At 46.5% G+C, this 21282-nt stretch overlaps 1 protein-coding gene across 1 annotated transcript in view; it reads left to right on the top strand.

Moving 5' to 3' along the window:
• GTSE1 (G2 and S-phase expressed 1) overlaps positions 1 to 21282 on the top strand; it is a 289654-nt gene that overhangs the window by 51858 nt on the left and 216514 nt on the right. The window contains exon 3 of the mRNA XM_085654085.1: positions 6806 to 6863. Coding sequence (XP_085510211.1) covers positions 6806 to 6863 — 58 coding nt within the window. The remainder of the gene's footprint in view (positions 1 to 6805; positions 6864 to 21282) is intronic.

Below are 21282 nucleotides of genomic sequence, written 5' to 3'. Positions count from 1 at the left end.
TTCACTTGTCGGTTTCGCGAGTGTAATACACCGTTGTATTTTTCAGTATTACCGTCTTTTATCTCCAATGAGCGTCCGGTTCACCTAAAACTCATTGCCTCGTGAGTTTCTTCACTGTTATTTCCTTTTACCCTCTACTCCTTCCGCCTCCAAGTCCCAGTTCACTATCTACACTCAGCCCGCCCCCGACCCCCGCGTCCTCCGCCACTGAACACTGTGCTTGTAGTGGCCTTTCACTGGTTAAACGGTAAAATCGACAGAGCTGCATAATCGAGAACAGACAACAATTAATTAAAATAAAATTAGCACGCCGTGTATTCGTGAAGCGTGTTTTTCTCCCACCTCGATAGAATGTGACGGTGATGAATGAGAACGTGTGTTACGTTGTCACTGTTTGTCTTCAGCGAGGGCTGCTTGGCCCCCTCCCACCGCCCCCACCCCGGCCAGAAGAGATATATCAGCCTCCCAGGACGGCTTACACGTCGCAGTATAATTGCTGTGCTAGCTGGAGTGTACCAAGGAAACGTGTTGCCTGGAAGCCTGTTTAGTTAAACCGACTAAAGTGTCCCTTGTGAAAAATCTACTGAGAGCTTGGGAGGGGGGGCGGGGGCAACTGAACCCACTGTGTATTCGTTACACCCCCGAACACAGCGTGACGTGCCCTAGCGGGTGATTTATAATAAGTCAACTGTGTCCAAGAAATGGGCGCTGACGGCCGGGCACTGGGTGTGCCCCAAGCAGTGGACGCTGAAGGGCGCAGACTGTGTTCTCCAAGCGGTGGGCTCCGACGGGTGGGCCAGTGACGTATCAGTAGCCCCCGCAGCACCTACAGTGCGGGGGCCGGGGGATGGTCTCCAGCATCCCCCCCCCCCTCCCCCCCCTACTCCGGCACTGTGCACGGGCTGTGGGACCCTGGCCTGAGGGCTCCTGTCTGGGTCCGGAGCGTGGGGGTGGGTGGGGACTCTAGTCTCCTTAAGCCACTAGGGTGGGCACTGGATGTGATGCAAGCATTGGCCGCTGAAGAATGGACACCAGCCAGGTGCATGTGCCACACGCAGTGACGCTGACGAATGGGCATTGGGTATGGTCACAGAGTCCCAATGAGGTGTCACTCAAAACCATCTCACCTCCACTCATTGGCCACCTGACGCCCCTCTCTCTCCTGGCTCCTTACTGTAATTGTAAATTTTTTTTTTTTTAAGTTGGTGGAAATGAGCTGTCAGTTCTTACCGGCTTCCCCACCCCTAGCGCCCCCCACTTTGTTGAGGAAAATGAAAGGGGTCTTTGAAAAGTGAGGGAGGGTCGAGGGGGAGTCGATGCGACAGGAGAACTGACTCTCTCCGCGTACACACGAGGTGCACGGGGTGTTAAGTCTCTCTAAGAGCAGCCCCTCCCACAGACACTATTTTTCCTCGCACGTTTTGTTTTTCTTTGAAACATTTCACATGCCCAACTCTCAGACTCTGCCACACGCAAACAAGCATTTACAATGCAATGGTCTCGGCATTGGTAAAAGTAGAGCTATTGGCATTGATCATGACATTATTTTTGTTTGTTTTTGTTTTTTTTTGTAAATATTTTTTTTATTATTTGCAGAACAGTTACAACAGATGACACTGATCCAAACCATCGCACACAAATCCTTAGACCAACTGTTATCCAAATGCACAATCCCTCAATCAACCCCAATGCTAATAATGCGACATAAAACGCGCCTCGCCACCCCCCACCACCCCGCCAGCCAGTTCAACCATCCGAGTCAGAGGAGTCCTCATCAGATATTGATGGTGAGTCACATATTCCCCCCCCCCCCCCCCCCCCTATACTTGTTCCAGGCCCCCCCAAACCTTTTCCCACTTGCGGGGGCATCCCCGTCTGATAAAGACTGATCGCTCAGCGAACATGGCGACATCCATATCTCTCCTCCATTTAGACAGCAACGGCACCTCCACCGCTCCCCATTTTTGGGCTATGTTCCTCTTGGCCGTCATCATCCCCAACGTCTCCCAGCTCTGCGCCTGGCGGTTTAGATCATTGGATTCCCATACATTTAATAGACAGCGCCTAGGCTCCGGTAACAACGAAACCCCGCATGCCTGCGACATTGTAAGCAACACTCGCTTCCAGAAGTCTTGTATGACAGGACAATCCCAGATAATGTGATAAAAGGTGCCCTCCTCCCCGCACCCCCGCAAACAGAAGGGGTGGAGCGCCCTGCCCAGTCTATGTAGTAAGCACCTGGTATAGTACGAGCGGTGCAAAATACGTAGCTGCACCAGCCGCGACGGTATGCCCGCCTCGCGTGGCGAGGCCAGCGCCTCGCGCCACTCCAGCGCCTCGCGCCACTCCAGCGCCTCGCGCCACTCCAGCGCCTCGCGCCACTCCAGCGCCTCGCGCCACTCCAGCGCCTCGCGCCACTCCAGCGCCTCGCGCCACTCCAGCGCCTCGCGCCACTCCGGATTATCAAAGTAACCAACCTCAGCGGCCCACTTCTCCCGTAGGCGTCCCATAGGGTCCGGTCGGTTGTTGATAAGTTTGCGGTACGTGAAGGACGTAGCCTTCTTTGGCATATACTCCGTCAATAGCCTGTCCTCCAACGGGGAGGCCTCTGGAACCTGCATACCCGGAGCCAGGTGTGTAACCAAGGCATGTTTCATTTGGCGGTATCTGAACCATTCCGACGAGGCCAGCGCATATTGCTGTTGCAAGTGCTCAAACTGGACGACCGCCCCCTTCTGCCACACGTCCCCGATGACTGAGATTCCGATGTTGTCCCACGCGTCGAAGCCCTTGCAATCCCTCAAGCGTCCCAGTTTCTTAGCATCCCAGAGAGGCGTGAGCTGAGTCAGGACCCCACGCCATCCCAACCTGGCCTGTGCCGTGTGCCAGATAGACACCGTCTGTCTCAGAGGGCCGATCAGTGTCGAAGCTAGTCTGATGTCATACAAAGGGGACAGCATACCCCTGTCGCCCAGCACATCTCTGTCCGCCTTGAACGCAGGGTCAGACTGCGGCGCATGGAGTCACTGGTTAATCACCTTCAGCTGCGCCGCCCAGTAATAGAACTGAATATCTGGGAGCGCAATTCCCCCATCGTACCAACCACTAACTAACTTAGATTGCGCAATGCGTGCCGGCTTGTTGCCCCAGAGTAGACTTGAGACCTGTGCTGCTATCGTGCGGAAGTAGGCCGGAGGCACCAGGTAAGGGGTATTCTCCAGCACATATAACAGTCGCGGCAGAGCCATCATTTTGAAGAGCGCCGCTCTCCCCACCAGGGACAGAGGCAGCGCTCCCCAGTGCTTCACATCTTGCCTGAGGCGGTCCACTTGAGGGCTGAGATTGCGCCTGAAGAACTCCGTCTGGTCCATCGTGAGGTGCACCTCCAAATATTTGAACGTCCCCTCCGCCGTCTGAAGCGGGCAACCCGCCGGCAGCCGCCGAGAAGGACCCCGCAGCACGAAGAGGACCGACTTCGACCAGTTGATCGTGTAGCCCGAGGCTCTGCCGAAGATGTCGCAGATATTAAGGAGCGTCAGTATTGAGCGCCTAGGGGAGGCCAAATATAGCAGCACGTCGTCTGCATACAGGGAGACGCGGTCTTCCCAATCAGCAGACCACCGGAGGCCCCTCATCATGGGTTCCCACCGTATCCAGGCCGCAAGCGGCTCGACCACCAGGGCGAAAAGCAAAGGCGACAAAGGACAACCCTGACGGGTCCTACGCCCCAGGGGGAAGTCCTCTGACATATGCCCGTTGACCACAACATGGGCCAGCGGCTTAGTGTATAAGAGACGGACCCAAGCACAAAATTTGGGCCCGAACCCCAGATGTGACAATACCGCAAAGAGAGAGGGCCATTCTACCATGTCGAACGCCATGCGCGCGTCAAGCGAAAGAATCACTGCCGGTTCCTGCAGTCGCTCCACCCGGGCCAGCACACCGTGCAGTCGCCTCAGATTATGCGACGTACTTCTGCCGGGCATAAAGCCGGACTGGTCTGGGTGCACAATATCAGGTAGGTGCGGCGTTAGCTTGATAGCCAACAGTTTCGCGAGGATCTTGGCCTCCGCATTGATCAGCGAGATGGGACGATATGAGGTGCATTGGTCTGCCGGTTTACCCGGTTTCGGAATTACCACAATGGTGGCCGTTCGTTGGTCCACGGGGAGCTCCCCCTCCTCCAAGCTACGATTAAACGTCTGTAGTAGGTGCGGGGCCAATGTCTCGGAAAGCCTCTGATAGAGTTCAATCGGGATGCCGTTTGGACCCAGCGCCTTGCCCGGTGGCAGTGCACGGATAGCCGCCTGCAGCTCATCCACCGTGAGCTCGGCCTCAAGGGCCTCCCTCGCCTCAGGGGAGAGTGTGGGCATCTGCAGGTCCTGGATGTAAGACAAGGCCATCTCCACCGTCATGGAGGAGGCAGAGGAGTACACCCCACGAAAATGCTCAGCGAGGGTACGCACTATCACTCGCGGGTCGGTCGCCCGCACCCCCATGTTTTTGTTTATAAAACATTTAAAGAAACAGCATTGTCATGAGCAATGCCAATAGCTCTAACTTTAACAATGCAGAGACCGTTGCATTGTAAATGCTTGTTTAAGTCTACCAACATTAACGCATCTGGATAACAACTAATTTCCTGATGTAGAAAATTGGAAGTCTGTAGAGATTACTGGAGGTGGACCTGGTCGATATAAAACAGTTTTGATCTCCTTGTACCAGCTTCAGCATAAATGGTAATGGCCTCGAGGACAATACTTTACTGAGAATTTTAAAGTCCATGCTCAGCATGGAGAGGGGCCGGAATTCGCCGTATACGCTGCAACGGTTTTCGATTAGGGATAGGCATCACCTGGTCAAATCTGGCAATAACCTCACTCGCAGTTTCTTGGTGTATAATGCCTCTGGCTTGGGTGCTGGGATCTCTACATACAGAGTAGAACTCCACCGGTAGACCGTCGGGTCCGGGAGATTTACCCCAGGTCACTTCTTTGAAGTCCTCCTTGATTTCTTGTTGTTATCTTCCACCCCTGCCTCCCAGTCGTTTTGCTTAGTCGGTAACAACGTTTGCAGTGGCAGGGTCACCAGGTAGGCTTGTATTTCCTCCAACGATTGCGTCTCCGGACTCTTGTAGAGGAATTCATAATGTGTAGAATGTGGTTTTTATAGCTTTAGGGGAGTACAAGAGCACCCCATCCGTATCTGGGTGTTGGGTGAGCCTCTGGATTCCTGGCGCACAAGCCATGCTAGGAGTCTACCTGACTAACCCCCTTCTTCATGTACCCTTGCCTGATAATCTTGGTGGTCCATGCATCTGAGGCGTATTGGGGTTGCATTATACTCGCTCTGTCTCTAAACTGCTGCTGGGTGGGAGAGGCAAAGTTCAGCTTGTTGCCCAAGTCATTCAGGCTCTCCTCCAGTTTGGTGATTTCTTTATGCCATTCCCTTTAGATCCCAACTGCCAAGCAACATGCATTGGCCCCTCATTGTTACCTTGAAAGCTTGCATTCTATTAATGGGGTGCTAGCTGTGCCGTGGTTGAGACGCAAGTATATTGTGATATCCAATTCCAGAGCTTCTCTGAAGACAGATTCCTCAAAGGATGCAGCATTTTGGTGCCATGTGGGGATCACTGTGGGCTCCGCCTCCTGCCTACACATCAAAAGGAGAGGGCTATGGTCCGATAATGTGCGCCCTAAATACTAAGACTTGATCAATGTTGGGCCTAGACGTGTCATACTCACAAACCTAAATGTGTATATAGCCTGTATAGGGAGAATAAGAAGAGTAGTCTTGTGAGGTCATGGTGTACTCTCTAAATATTGTAAACAAAAAGGGGGGAGATGGAGGTAGACGTTAGGTTCATCCTCCAGACTGTATAGTTATTAACTAATCTGTAAAGGTGTGCATCTGTTTTTTATTATATTTCCTTAGTATAGAATTTGTTTTCTCACGGAGTGGTACGCATGTGGCTGGTCCCCATGTGGTGCTGTAGAAGAGTTTTAGGGGACACCTCAAAACATGTCGACCAAATACTAGGGATAGTATACACTTCCCTCCCTACTGTTAACCCCTTTTTATCCATACCAACTAGGAGCAGGAATAAATTAATCGCTCACAAACTCCTACGTAGTTTCGCAAGTTGCAGCACGGCCCAGACAGTAGTTGTCTGGGATGGCCCCAATGATGAAGCATGTCACCTAGGGGCAACCCTTGTTGAGTGAGGGGACTCAAGAGAATGTTCTCTTCTTGATTCGGGCGTTGTCTCGCACATTTAGCGGAAGCCCTTCCCTTTGGTTAGGTTCTCTGATCTGTCATTTGCAGATTCATTAAGAACTGTACTCTCTAAATATCCATCAGTTCCCACTGTGCCATCCAGTCCCGAAACCCCCACGATATCTTAGATGCCAACGTCCCCCGCAGTGTGGGCACATCTTGGCTTCTCTCCATTTTCAATTCCCTCCCCCTTTACCCATGGCCAATGCACATAATGCACATATTAGTATCTAGACACAACCTGCTAGCAGAAATTCAGTAATCAAACCTGTATAGATTGGATGGTGATATTCCTGGTCCTTGCTTTCATGAATGGGGATGAGTGTTCTTACTTGGGACTCAAGGGGCCCATAAGTACAATGTATAGTACAGTGAGTAGCCTTTAATTAAACCGTTGTCTTAAGATCTCATTAGACCTCCATTTATTTTGAGGTTTTATTTTTCAATTAAGTAATAAACTTCTGTTGATTCAAAAAAGATGACTTAATTATTTTGCCATGTGAGTAATATTTCTTTCCATTTTTAGAGATTACCCTGCTGACAGACGAGCAATTTGACTTTGATCTTTCTCTGTCACCCTCAAGGTAAAAGGAAAAACTGTATTCTTCAGAGATAACTGACATTTAAAATTCAAAATGTGTCTTAAAAACACATCTAATATTTTGCTGTTCTACTTAGTTTTGTTTTCGTCTTTCACAACTTAGATTCACTACTGAAGGGGGAAAAATGGCTGTCTCTAGCTGTATGCTGCATGCTCTTACGTGTTGATACTGATCAAGTTGATTTGAAATGCATAGGTCATGGTGGGGCTTTGGAGCTTTATTTTGTGAACTGTTGTCTTGCAAGCGAGGTTAATCTCAAGTTGTTTACATGTTGAATATTCATCTTCTTCAAAGATGTCTGTTATATGGTCTTCAGGATCCTTTATCTCGAAGATTTTGTTCTACTTGATGTGTGGAGTTTTTCAAACTCCTGTTCTTTCTTGTCCTCAATGTCGTAGTGATCGTTCTGTGATTTAAATTTTTCTATTTTTTTTGGTTTCTGGGGTACAGAAATTAGGGTGAAAAAAATATGCATTCTCTCTCCTGTAATGATTTTTGTGTGTGAAGGTGGGAATTTGAAATGTGTGAAATTTATCTAGGGTTTGCCTCTTGACTGAAAAGGTTTTGGTTGTCTGATGTACTGCTTGGTCCTCATGCTGCTTCTGTGTTTTGGGAACATTTGCTGTTTCAGTTGTGGGGCACATTCTACACCCCTTTGATATAACTTGGCAATGTGACGTCAAAAATATTAGAATCCCTGCACCTTGAGCTTTCAGAATGTCTTTTAAAGATTTTCAGGTAGTCTCTTGCCTTTAAATGAAGATGCAATTTGAGCTAATGCTCACTTTATGGCGTTGGGCTATTGCCAAACCAATAATTGTAATTTCTCTATTCATTTACATCGCAACCTCCGATATCCATCATAAATCACAGATTTTATTTAATTGCTTTTGGAGCATAGACTAACTGTGAAACGGTGTATGCTTTGGACAGATAGTCATTACAACTTAAATTGTTGCATCCCTGCCTGGTTTACTTTTCTGGCCATCGCCAAATAAAATTTGCGCCCTCCAGCCCAGTGAGGTGGTGGTATTTTGGTACTCCAGTATATTGCAAGGCAGCTAAGAATCAAAACTGAAGTAACTGTTGTAATCTAAAGGGTCCCCATATACAATTGCTAGTAGAACAGTGTCCCAAATAGTTACTGGTAATGTTCATTACTATTATTTCTTCTTGTCCTTGTTCCAGTAATTACTTATAAGGAGACTCCCATTTCAAAACCTGGAACTAAAATGCTGCAGTGCAGGCCCTAATCTCCCTTAACTGCACACGTAATACGCTGTCATTCCCAGCATCCACCAGACAATATAAAGTCAAGACGGATGCCTTTACAGTTGGGTAGGGTGTGGATTTCTTAATTAGTAGAGCGGATGAATGAGGCTAAAAGTAATTAAGATTGGGGATCAGGGCATTACCTCTACATACCTCGTACCAGGTCTTTAGACCCACACTGTAAAAACGCAGAAAGCCACAATGCAGAACACCAAAGTGAGTTTAATGAAACTGACGAGCTTAACACCTGTACCAAAGTTCTCTCATCTTCCAAGTCCTGAAGCCTATACTTTTGAAAGTGTAAAAAGAGTACCACATAGCAGTTAAGCATATTTCAGTAAAAGGTGCTACTTGTCCTACCCACAAAGCTGATAGATCTCCTGCATATCAGCCCCAAATCTGTTTTGAGAGAGGTATCTTTGCCATGGAATAGGTTAAAGCTGTCAGTCAACATGATGATGGAGATTAAGAAAGGGAATGCACTAATGGACAAGATAGTGTAACGCTTTTTACAAAATGGGCTTTTGAGGCTTCCCGTTTTACCAAACTACCCCAGGTTTATCAAAACCCATTGGCCCCGTAAGATGGAAATAAAGAGGAAATAAGAGGTCTCCCATTGCCTCTAGGACTCGAGGGAAACCACAGTCTAAACTGAAGATGGAATGAACTCCACATCACTTCTGGAATGCTCTCCAGTGTCTAACAAGAGATTTGAAGGTTGAAGTCTAACAATTTTTTGTATGGCTTCTGGCAAAAGAGATGAAATCCTTTTTGCAAAAACCCTCCTCTGAACTTCCAAACTGAGAGGGACAGTCTCCTCTGTAGTGTACAACCCTTGGAACAAAAAGGGTATGGTGTTGGAGATTAGTTTTTTTTTTGTGAAGTGCAGCTTTCAGCCTTTCGTTAAGCTTTGAAGAAACCTAGCTCAAGTCAAAAGTAGAGAGCCTAGAGTAAATACATGGGAAATGTAGGACAACATTGCCACATAACATGCAGCAGGGTAGGTAAAGCCATGGTTTCAAGCATCAACCAGAGATGAAGGGTAGTGACTGGAGGAGAGGAAGCCAAACCTTCTAAGGCTGAAAGGGAAACACTACAAATGCCTTTCGCTTTTCACCTGTATCTAAGCGAGCACCCTGGAAAGGATAGAAAAACATATGAGCTTCTTGGGCCACTTTGTTGTAGAACACCAATTCCCCAGGCATCTGTTAGTGGACTGTGAGAAAAGCAGGTCAACTTTGTATTGGCTGAAGAGACTTATAAGTCCAGGAATGGAACCTGGTTCTCCTGCACAAAGCCCTAAAGATTTCCTTTGACAATGAGCGAGATTCTGGGAGTAATGGGATATTTTGCTCAGTAAGTTTGCCTGTGCATTCTTAAGCCTCTTCTATTAGAGGCTGTCTAAACCAGAAGATGGTTCTGTACCCAGTGTCCCATCAAACCAGCCATTGTGCATGGGTTCCTCTTTTACAATTGAATGCCACAGTTTACCGGATGGCCTTATCTTGCCAGAACTTCACATTCCTAAGATTGCATACCTAAGAGTCCGCTTGAAGGGGTGTGGAATTCCTATAGGCTTAGTCCCAGGACACATTGTTTGGGGCCAAGGAGAACACCTTTTCATGTTTATTTTGTCATTGGGACAATTAGTCACAACTCCCTACACCACGAACCCTTTGACTGCCAGTTTACAATACCGCATTATGGATCCGGGAAGGGCATTGTCTGCAGTAAAGGTAATATTGGTGTCCCTATAGTAACGCTGTTTGAACTTGTATTTATGGTTCATTAATGCAAAGCCTTTATTATTAGCATGAGTGCTTTAAGAAAATGTAAGCTAGGACTGCACTGCTGAGAGTGGTCCCAAGTATAAAAATGTGTACACTCGGTTGCAAAGTTTAACAGTATGAGGCTACGTAAAATGCTCCCAGAATGCTTTCATTAGATGCAGATATTTACAGCAGCTTGAAAGCTTTGCCAAAAAGCAATAATATTTTTTTTTGTGTCAAAAAGCACACATTGCCTCAGTAGTCCCTAGCACTGAACAAACCTACTTTGTGTGCTGATAATCTACTTGTGAAAAGAACGGAATGCTGTCACTCACAATGAAGCCAGCCTACAGATAGAGGTGGAATTTTAATAAAAACAAAAGGTCTTGGTGAACTCATGACCTAGTTAGGGGCCTAATTATTAAATGAAGTCACACAAGTTCACCCATGGTGTATGTCCTTGCAGTATGTAGATTTACAGCTTTCTTGAATGTAAAATAATTTACAGAAGTAGGTCGGGAAAGTGTACTCCCCAAAAATATCAGCAAACTGCAATTTTAGTATGAGTAAATATGAATGTGTAGATTTGCTCATGCAAATATCTGGTGAGCGTTTAACTCTTCTCTTCCAACCCTTTTTTTTCCTAAACCAGGAAGACTTTTTACTTCTACCCTTGTCAGGTGGAAGTTTCCAACTTACTCCTATGTGGAGGAGGATTAGAGAAGAGCAGGTGAGCACATCCAAAACAGGCAAGTTAGTAGGTTTGCTGCACAAACTCAAAAGCACATTCCAACCTTGGAACTATTGCTTAACACTACCTCCAGCCCCAGTATGTAGATCTGTGGAAAGTAGGAAAAGTAAGGGAATTGCTAGAATTCAGTCCCTGGTATAGTATTAGCCTGAAAATAATCAGCGGAGCTATTGTCAGAGCTCTTCTATAATAAGATTGCTGACATAAATTGTCACAGCGCTACGTGGCACCAAAGGGACACGTAGATTTGTTTTACAGAACAAGTAGATATAAAATTCCACACCCCTGAAACCTCCATGGTTATTGGTACCATGTTTCAAATGCCTGAGAAGCTAAATATAGCACTAAGCAAAAAGCTTCAAAGTCTGAGGTGATGGGAAACTCACTGTGGTCACGCGGGAGGCCATATCACTACCAGCCACCATTGGACTGAAGCAGATAAGGAGGTCAACGGATACTGAAGCTGTATTGTTCTGACTTCGGGCAGGAACTCACTGCTAAGATCTGTCTTGAAACAATTATTTAGGAAAAGTGGGTCCTGATCGTGAATTGTCTAACATTTTGGGCAGGTTGAGGGAGCAACCATTGTTGAGTAAGGCAGAAGCAGACTGCCTTGAGACCCTCCACTCTCCATTACTGTAGAGCATGAAGATAAAAAAAAAAAAAAAAATATATATATATATCTCGCTCCAAAGTTTTCCTCACTCCCGTCCGGGAAGAAGATAGCAGCACTCACGGGTTAGGTTGGTTACCAATTTTTATTTAGCGCTTCACAAACGCGTTTCGGGTCTTCCCTTCGTCAGTGTGTTACATCACAGATACAGCGCGGCGCCATTTTATATACAAAAAATGCATCACATTATCCTTTACGGGCAATAAAAGCAACGAAGGACTATTTCCCACCAAGTTACTGTGGGCGCCATCTTTCAGTATGCATGTATTGCGTTCACACTAGTTTGTCAAATAAAGTTATATACAATATTTACAATATTTGCAACAGAATTATCGACAAAATTCATTGTTTATGAAGTGTGCTTCCTCGTAAATTCATTACAAACGAAATTGAGATCTCGCCGTGGATCGGCATTTGTGGCTCCATAGAACCACCCTTAACCTCCTCACTTTGATAAGTATTGCCGTGTATCGGCTGGCCCTCATAATGTGTGCATTTGTCAGTAAGAGGTATATACAGATTCATCAGTTTTATCATTATACTATTTCTTATATCCCCAGGTGTACCGTTAATTCTTCATTGCTGTTTAAACCTTTCGGGCTTTTTGTCTGTAGATCGATAATAAATCTTGACTCTAATCTCCTCAATTTGAGGACCCTGTCCCCTCCTCTGGTGTGAAGGGGCACATGATCAAGCCCAAAAAACTGAAGTAGGTTCCTGTTGCTTTGGTGTTTAATGGCAAAGTGTCTGGCAACTGGGTAGCTCATGTCCCTGTTAGTGATAGCACGCATGTGCTCCAGAATTCTGATTTTAACACTGTGTATCGTGCTCCCGATGTATTTAAGCTTGCAGGGACACGTCAGACAGTAGACTACATGCGTGGTTTGGCACGTGATAAATTTTTTGATGGTTTGTCTCTCTTTCATACCCTTGATTTCATAGTTAAGGGTTCTTTTGCTAAAAGCACATGCCTTACATTTCCCACACGGGTAAAATCCCCTTAATTCCCCAAACGTCCCTTGTTTCACTGTGGGGTTATCCAGATGGCTGTGGACCAATTTGTCTTTTAGTGATCTCGCTTTTCTAAAAGTCATTAAGGGGACGGGTGGAATATCCTTCGCAATAATCTGGTCAGTTTTCAAGATGTGCCAGTTTTTACTGAAAATGCGTCTTAAGGAGTCTGCATCCTCAGAAAAGGTCGTGATTATGCGGAATTTGCCCTCATCTTTCTTTTCTTCCTTTTTGTTAGCCTCTAACAGTTTTCCTCTTGGTATCTTCTTGACCTTTTCAAAGGTGTTATCTAGTAACTTTAGGTCATAGCCTCTAGCAGCGAATCTCTCTATGCTCTCTCTTGCTGCATGTGTGAAGTCGCAATCCCTTGAGATCTCAATTTCGTTTGTAATGAATTTACGAGGAAGCACACTTCATAAACAATGAATTTTGTCGATAATTCTGTTGCAAATATTGTAAATATTGTATATAACTTTATTTGACAAACTAGTGTGAACGCAATACGTGCATACTGAAAGATGGCGCCCACAGTAACTTGGTGGGAAATAGTCCTTCGTTGCTTTTATTGCCCGTAAAGGATAATGTGATGCATTTTTTGTATATAAAATGGCGCCGCGCTGTATCTGTGATGTAACACACTGACGAAGGGAAGACCCGAAACGCGTTTGTGAAGCGCTAAATAAAAATTGGTAACCAACCTAACCCGTGAGTGCTGCTATCTTCTTCCCGGACGGGAGTGAGGAAAACTTTGGAGCGAGATATTTTACACGGGGCACCACCGTGTGAGCAGCACCCGCCAGCGAGTGATCCGTTTTCGAAAGGTGCATGGGAGCAAATATATATATATATATATATATATATATATATATATATATATATATATATATATATATATATATATATATATATATATATATATATATATATATATATATATATATATATATATATATATATATATATATATATATATATATTTCAAAATAGAAGTGCAAAACGATGTCTTCAGTCATGATGCTGTAGGTTACAGTTGCCAGAAAATGAATTGCAGCATATACGGTAAAACGGGTCGTGCATAGTAATAAAAGTTAGACCATTTAACAGAGCAGTATTTGTATATTTACAATGAAAAAACAATGTCAGATTGTGCAGCCAGCAGTTTTAGATGATGAAAGCATATGGTGTGTTTAAGGAAGCTTTTCTACCCAAGTAGGGTTAGTATTCACGAATAGGGGAGGTTATTCGGAGCGGCCAACATTTCTGTGTATTTCTGATGAAGGTAGGTGCTTAAGGGCGTCCAAAATATCTTTAGGTCGAGATCGCAGTGGTATGAGTTCCCAGAATGTAGAAAGCTGTTATTGGCAGTAGGATACATCATTTAACCAAGCCTGGATAGTCGGGACTGGCTTCCTGCCTGAGGACATTGCCACTCTTTGTTGCGTTAAAAGAAATAACATTGCAGTGAGGGTGTGTCCTTCACGAAGCCGAGAAGGCTAAGCACGGGCTTCTGTATGAGTGGTGACTCAGTTATATTGCGTATTGTGGTGCAAACTTCGTTCCAGAAGTCCACCACTAGAGGACAATTCCATGCAAGATGGATGAATGTTTCACATTGCTCGCGCAGACAGTGGGGTCTGAAATTATTCGCATTGTATATAATTGTAGTGGTGTTCGGTATAAATGTATGAGCCTCAACTGATGGGGGACAGCATTTCTAATTGCCCACCGCAGTACGCCCCCTGCACATCCGACAGCCCATGTCCATATCCAAGGCAGCGTGAGCTCTCAGTAGGATGGTAGTGGAGGCGTCCAGTGTGTAGGTATAAAGACTGGTAATCAGTTTTCGTGGTAATGTTGTGGTATGGACATACCCCCGCGTTGGAGGGCTGGAGGTGGTGCGGGGAAAGTGCTATAACATCCTGCAGACAGTGCAAATTTGATAATATAATTGTGTATCCAACTGTGTGTGGGTATGTGAAGAAGTGTTCTCAAATGGTGGGGGTAAACTGATCGGGGTATAAATCCGAGGAGGCTCTTATGCCAAGGGCATTTCCTCGCCTAATTGCAGCTTTGTCTTGTAGCAGGGGAGTATGAGATTAATAGGCAGCATGGATGGAAGGCGCATATAGTGTAGCGAGGCCAGTACGTCTCCTAAGTCAGTCCCAAGCCCACCACACTCTCTACCATGTTCATTTCAGCCTTGGGTGCCTTATAGGGTTGAAACAGCGCCGTCGTAAGTGGCCAGGGAGAGACTTGATCTCGCTCTATGGCTAGATGTGGCTGGAATTGGGTGCGATGAAGCAAACAGTGAAAGAATTGGGCCTGAGAACAAAGAGCATATCATTTCATGTCCGGTGCTCCTAACCCACCTTGCACAAGTGGCAACGTGAGGCTTTCATAAGAGGCTTGCAGCTGTTTATCTGCCCATACTAACCTAATCATGTGGACCGTAGCCGTTTAAAGAACTGTTCTGAGAGTGGAATATTAGCAAAAATGTATAGAAACTTGAAGTACTATCATTTTTGCAATGGCTAGGGACCGCAGAAGTCCGATCCACGCCTGGATAGGGGTCTCCAGCCAATCTTCCATTGTTGACCCACCAGAGCTCCTCTAGATCCCTGCTGAGCAAAATTCCTAGATATCTGATCGGGTCTGTTGCTCATTTCAGCAGGTATTTTGTGGTGAGAAGCATTGTGGCAGTCATGAGAGGTAACAGAACAGATTTGGTCCAGTTTATATGGATTCCGGAGTATCCTCTGAAGCGTACAACTTCACTCGTCAATGGAGCCAGGTTTTTTTGCGGGTTGTGTATATAGAGGGCAATGTCATTTGTGTACATTGATACGACCAGGCTCGAGATGTGCAGCCTATGCCTCTATCTGCATCAGCCTGTCGTAGCATAGCCATCAGTGGTTCCATGGCTACGGCGAACAGCAACGGGGACTGAGGACACCCCAGTGGTGTGCCACGCGAGATTGATATTGTGTCAGAAATGTGACCATAAAGCCTAACTCGAGCAATGGGGAGTGTATATAAAAGGTTAATTTGTTTAATCAACTTTGCCCCAAGCACTGGAGCAGCAAAAAGAGTGCCCATTCTAAGGGTTCGAATGCATTATTGGCATCCAAAAGCGCAGGGACATGAGGGAGGATGTGGTGCATCGCTGCAAAAATGGTGCAGAGGTTATGTGAGGTAGCACGTCCAGGGAAAAAGCCTGATTGGTTGGGTCTCACAATTTAGGGCAACAGGGGCATGAAGTGATTTGGGAGCACCTTGGCATAGATCTTATTGTCTATTTATTAAGGGCAGGGGGCGATGGGACTCGCAGTAGTCTGCTGGTTTGTCTGGCTTCATTATTGTTATGATGACTGCTTCTCTCAGGGAGGGAGGGGGAGAAATCCAGCGGTCAATGAAACAGGAACATTTCCAGAAGGTGTGGAATGAGAAGTGTGACATGCTCCTTATAGAAGGCTTGTGTTAGGCCATCTAGGCCTGGGGATTTTTCCCCTGGGAGGCTCATAATGACCTGGGAGATCTCCTCTGGCGTTATTGGTGAATCTAAAAATTCCTGGTGAGACTGGTCTAGCCATAGTAGCTGTATAGAGTCAAAATAAGTCTTGCGCAAGCTTGGGCTCAGTACCAGGGTAGTGGTATGACTGGGCGTAGGAGGACATAACATTTATCAATTCCTATGGGGCGGAGGTAAGCTGGGAATCTGCGTTTCAAAGCTCTGTCACATATGTGTATGCATGCAGTTTGCGCAATCAGCCCTGCTAGTGTCTCCCGCACAGTAGCGATGCACCTTAGCCGCCCTGTCAATGTAACTCATTTCCCTGGTCGCCTCTTGATATTTCAGTAATTTTTCGCAGATGTATGGTAAAATGAAGGGATCTTGTGCATGAGAACTCTAGTTCTAAGGCAGGGATATCTGCTTCCAGTTTGCACTGTGTCCAACGAATCACGTATGGCATTCCTGATTGTTTGGCGATACAGAGCTATTTCACCCCTCCCAATCCCCCCCCCCCCCCCTATAACCGTCTTAATGACCTACCATAAGGTGGAGGGTACTCGCACTGCGCCTGTGCCGCATGCAAAGTATTCAACAATAGCGGATCATCTCTCTTCCTCTAATACTGCGTCTCGAAATGCATGCAGCAGCAGATGCCAAGTGAACCTGCAGGGGAGAGTCAGAGGGATCTGCAAAATGAGCCCCACCGGCGCATTATCTAATAGCTTGCGTGGGAGGTGGGTCACTGATTTGGTCTAGGTGAGAGCGTCTTTAGATACCAAGAAAAAGTTAATTCGGGCCCAAGTGTTGTGATAGGGTGAGAAACGTGTGCCCTCATGTGCATGGCAGTATGTATGGCGACAGACATTCTGTAAGTGAATATCTAGGTTCAGAGTGTTAAGGGTGCTAGCTGCTAGGGGCGTTTCAATGTACCCGAGTGATCTAGAGTTTCCCCCCCAAGTGTAACATTAAGTCACCACCCCGTATAGCAGTCCGAGGTGTGTACCTCGCTATTTGCTTCCAGATCCTCAAAAAAAAACCCTGTTTGTGGCCTTAACTGCTGCCATGGTCACGGACTGCTCATAGTGTGTGCCAATGAAAATAACCTATCTGCCGTCCTGATCACTAAGGCAATGAGATGTGTGCCATGGGATGCCGCATCTCACCAATATTGTGACGCCCCTGGCATGATTGGAGAATACCGAGGAGTGAGGTTTCCCACACCAATGGGTGCAGAGCCCAGGTGCGGAACTAGTGGCCAAATGGGGCCCCTGCAGGAAACAAATTTCCTTTTTAGAACTAGTAAGATATGAATGTACTAAAGCACTTCCTACAGTTGTTCAGACCCTGTATGTTCAATGTGAATTAAGATATATATATATATATATCATGCGATCTGTCTTGGTCCAGGTCTAGTATAAACTGTCTGCATAGTGTGATGTGTACCTAATTGCAGGTCTTCATTCTTAGCCTTAATAACATCCAGTAGTTTGTCCATCTGTAGCAGATGTGGTCTATCTTCAGCCTGTATGTCATCTGCATCAAAGACCCTGGTTTCCAGGTGATGTACTCTTGTTTTGTTTATCCACTTTCTGTTTTATCTGGTCCAGCTGAGCCGTAACAATATCCAGTTTGGAGTAAATGTTATTCAGGCTAGATTTAATGTCCAGTAGTATCCTACAGATAGCATCACCTTGCATGTCATTCTCATCAGGGCTGTGTGGTGTTACTTTCTGGATCTTGGATTTGTTCCACCTGGCGTGTAAGGTGTCTACCCTCGAGCAAGAGTATGGATTGCTTGGTGTCCTCTTTCCCCATCCTGCGACATGGCATGTTTCCACCCCAAACAAAGGTGGATCTTTGCGTGTGGTATTCCCATCCCTCTAGCCCAGGATGAAGACCACCTCTACTAGGTAGTTCCAAGGTCTCACCTCACCCTGATACCTCCACTCTACAGGGGGCATGTGCATGCCTGGTATGTGCGGCAGCTAGCAGTGGGTGCAGAGCCCCCAAAGTGGAACAGCACAAGGATATAGCGTTAGCAAATGTTTGCCTCCAGCACAGGTGGCTCTGTCTCTAGCTTGTATGCCCAGGGTTCACCACAACATAGCTTCAATTAGCAGCAGCGATCACCCACTGGGATCCCGGAAAGCACGAGTCTAGCAGTATAGTGTCTTGTAAGTCAGCGGGTAGAAAGCAGGTCAACAAGTGCCGCCCTAGCAGCAACGTGCATTGATGTAGGGTACCATCATGAGGAACCCCCAGAGGGGCCTGTAGGCCTCGGGGTGAATTGCTCAGTGTACATATGTCTGCAGGCAGTAATAAGATATGCAGCAATTGTTCTTTTGCCCACTTCCTGCGTCCGTGGGTGCTGAAGCGTGTCAATTAATGCCCGTATAGAAGGTCGAGGAGGCCAGTCCCCAAGGTTCTGTTGTTGTGTATAATCTGGCCTCCCGCTGCAGTCTCTTGCCGGGTGCAGGCTGGCAGCCGCCCCCACAACCATATGGCTGTGCCCGCCCAGCAGTGTCAGTGGTTGGGGCCGCAGCAGACAGAGGCCCACAGTTTGGCCCAAACGACAGCCCCTGGTCGTGTCAGCCACCTCAACCTGAATCACTCCTCACCTTTCCCGCAGCAGTCCAGCAGTATCTGCACTGTGGGCTGGCCTCCCCAGGCACCCCGCGGTCTCCTGGCACAGATCAGAGCTAATTCCTGATTCGGATCAGACTGCAGCATTCCGTGGTGTGTGCTTCACAGTGGCATGGCTGGCGTCAGTTTTCGGATACTCTGTGATCCCGCTGGGTTGGTCCATTGGGCACGCCTTACAGCTCCACTCTGTCTATCCACAGCAAGCGAAGTAGGCCGCAACAGGGCCTGATGTACTAGCTGTGTTTGGGGCTGCACAACAGAGCAACCAGCCCCATAGGCACCTATGTTGAGCAGCAAGGTGTTAAGCAGCTGCGCCGATGTGCATGGTCAGGCAGCATTCCCCGTAGTGGCAGGATTATGGTGGAAAGTTGTCTAGGGCAGCAGAGCCCACTCAAGGTGCGGCCATCTTGTGGCTCAACAAGACCGTGCCCAAGCATGAAGAAGATTGATAGACTGGTCACGCCTGCAGATGATAAAATGCTTTGGCACCACCGTCTTGGTGAAGAATCATGAAGCTGGTCGGGGCCCAAAAGGAAGAACACTGAACTGGAAGTTCTGCCACTGAAGGTTAGACCTTGTGAGTCTGTTAAAGAAGTACTTTGGAAGTAGGCATCCATCAGATTGGTTGTTAGCAAAAAATCACCGGTTTATTCCAATGGCATGATCCTTTTTGTTTTGTCTGTTTTGAGGAGGATATGTTGCACCCAACAACTTACTGCTTTCAAGTCTATAATAATTTGATAGCCCTGTCAATTTGGGAACATGAAATTATGGAATGTGCTCCCTTTTCTGATGCCCAAACTAGAACCACAGCTCCCTTCTCCAGATGCATTGCCAGTTTGGTCCATAGGGCAACTGGGAAATGCTATAAGGTCTTGTCTAGCAGGTCTGCGTGTGGGATGTTTTTTGTGCTGTTTGGTCAGCCTGTTGTATGGTCTAGTGGGTCGGTGTTAACTGTTAATTTTGTCTATTACCAGACACTTGCAGCAAGTAGAAAATGAGTACAGTCTCTCGTGCCTTGCAAAACACCAGTACAACATCTCTTTACAATTTCAGAACTGTCCAGATTTTGTAATGTGGGACACATTTTTACCTTTGTGATTGCTAATCGGGGCCACTTTTATTTTGGCGTCTGTGCCAATTCTCCATTCCAGTTCGACTGTTAATCAACAGTATGTGAGCATGTTACTCTCTTGGCAGGATACTTTTGCCAATAACCAAGTTGACGGGTTGACCCCTGAGTCTGGAAAGGTTGAAGGCGGGAAATGGGGGAGGAAATCCCAATCAGACAGCCTTTTTGGACTGTATTTCACCCTAGCGTCTGGAGTAGATTCCCCTCATTCAAATTGTTGGGTGTGCCTTATGCTGAATAGCCTAGGCCATCGCCACCATAACCTGAAATGATGCTGCTTCCCATGCAAACCAGACATTTGTTTTTGAGTGTAATGCCCAGAAATAACCTTCATCTGTCTGCATGACCGTGAAGGTTGTTGCTTCTTCTGGGAAGGCTGACTAAATGAAGTTTAAAAACCAGTGAGTGCGTCGCAGTGAAGATTTATGCTATTGCGTAAAGAAGTTCTTTCTCTCTTTGAAAGTGATGTAATGGTACTCCAATTAAACAAAGTAGAAGAGTCTCATTATAGGGCATGCAGAAGACTCTTGATTTTTGAGATTCATCAGTATATCAGTACTTCAAGAGAAGATTTTTATTTATTTTTTTCCTGTTTTTATTAATGATGATCTTGCAGCTAGAACGGAAGCTTGAATGACATCTAAAGATCTATTTGAAAGCTCAATCTGGCACTCCTTCCTCCCAAAAAACAAAATATTCTGTTCCCTCTACTGCTGCTTTAAACGAGTTCTCAAAGTCTGAAATTGAGTGCTAGATGGAATTCAGTGTACCCTTAAAGGCAGAATCTGTTTTATCTGTAGGGCAGTGGCGGCTCCTCCGCTAAGGCTTAGGATTATCGTCACACTGCTTTTCGCTGTGAAAAATAGAATAACTTGTTATTATAATTTTATTTGCGCCCGCTGCGGTGTCTGGGCGGAGAGTATCTGCTCTGATCTCTGAACAGGGGGAGGTGTGTTGGGCACTGTGCAAGTGCGCAAGAATATTTGACTGGCCATCTTGGCCGGCCAAACATTCATGCGCACTTTGCATGTTCTCCATGCGGGATGCATTACAGCCTGCATTGGGGAACATGCCCAGGCTCCCATTCCCTGGTTGAGTGCTGAACCACGGTGCTCAGACCAATTACAACACTGCATTGCAGCGTTGATTGGCTATGGGGAGCATGGGAGCTTCCTGTTTCCACAGGATAAGTCAAGAAAAGGACGGAGTATAGGCAGCGGACGGCAGGTAAGTGGTTGTTTACTTTTATTTCTTAACCCTCCTTACCACCCCACGGCTGATTCCCGGGAGCAGCCGCCACTGCTGTAGGGTCTTACGATGGTAGCCTTTGCCACTGAAGTGTGATCCAACAAACTGGCCACCAAGGAATGAACAAACTGAGTCTGCAAGCTTTAATTCTCTCTCTCTACCAGTGGGTCTACATGAGACATGAAGCAGGGTAAATTGGTTTGATCTGGAGCTTTCTATTTATGAATTACATTAATAAATGAGGGACTTGTGAAGCACGCTGTCTAATGAAGTCCTTGGAGTCTTGGGTAGGGACTTCTCGGAAGGAGGTTTTTGCTGATGTTTTCCCCATTGTTCCTCGAACTAATCTTTGTTCCCCATTCTCAAGAGCTTCCGGACCCAGAATTAATTT

This window comes from Triturus cristatus, chromosome 4_1 (genome assembly GCF_964204655.1).
Source record: "Triturus cristatus chromosome 4_1, aTriCri1.1, whole genome shotgun sequence".
NCBI classification, from domain to species: Eukaryota; Metazoa; Chordata; class Amphibia; order Caudata; family Salamandridae; genus Triturus; species Triturus cristatus.
This window is presented reverse-complemented; position numbering and strand designations above follow the sequence as displayed.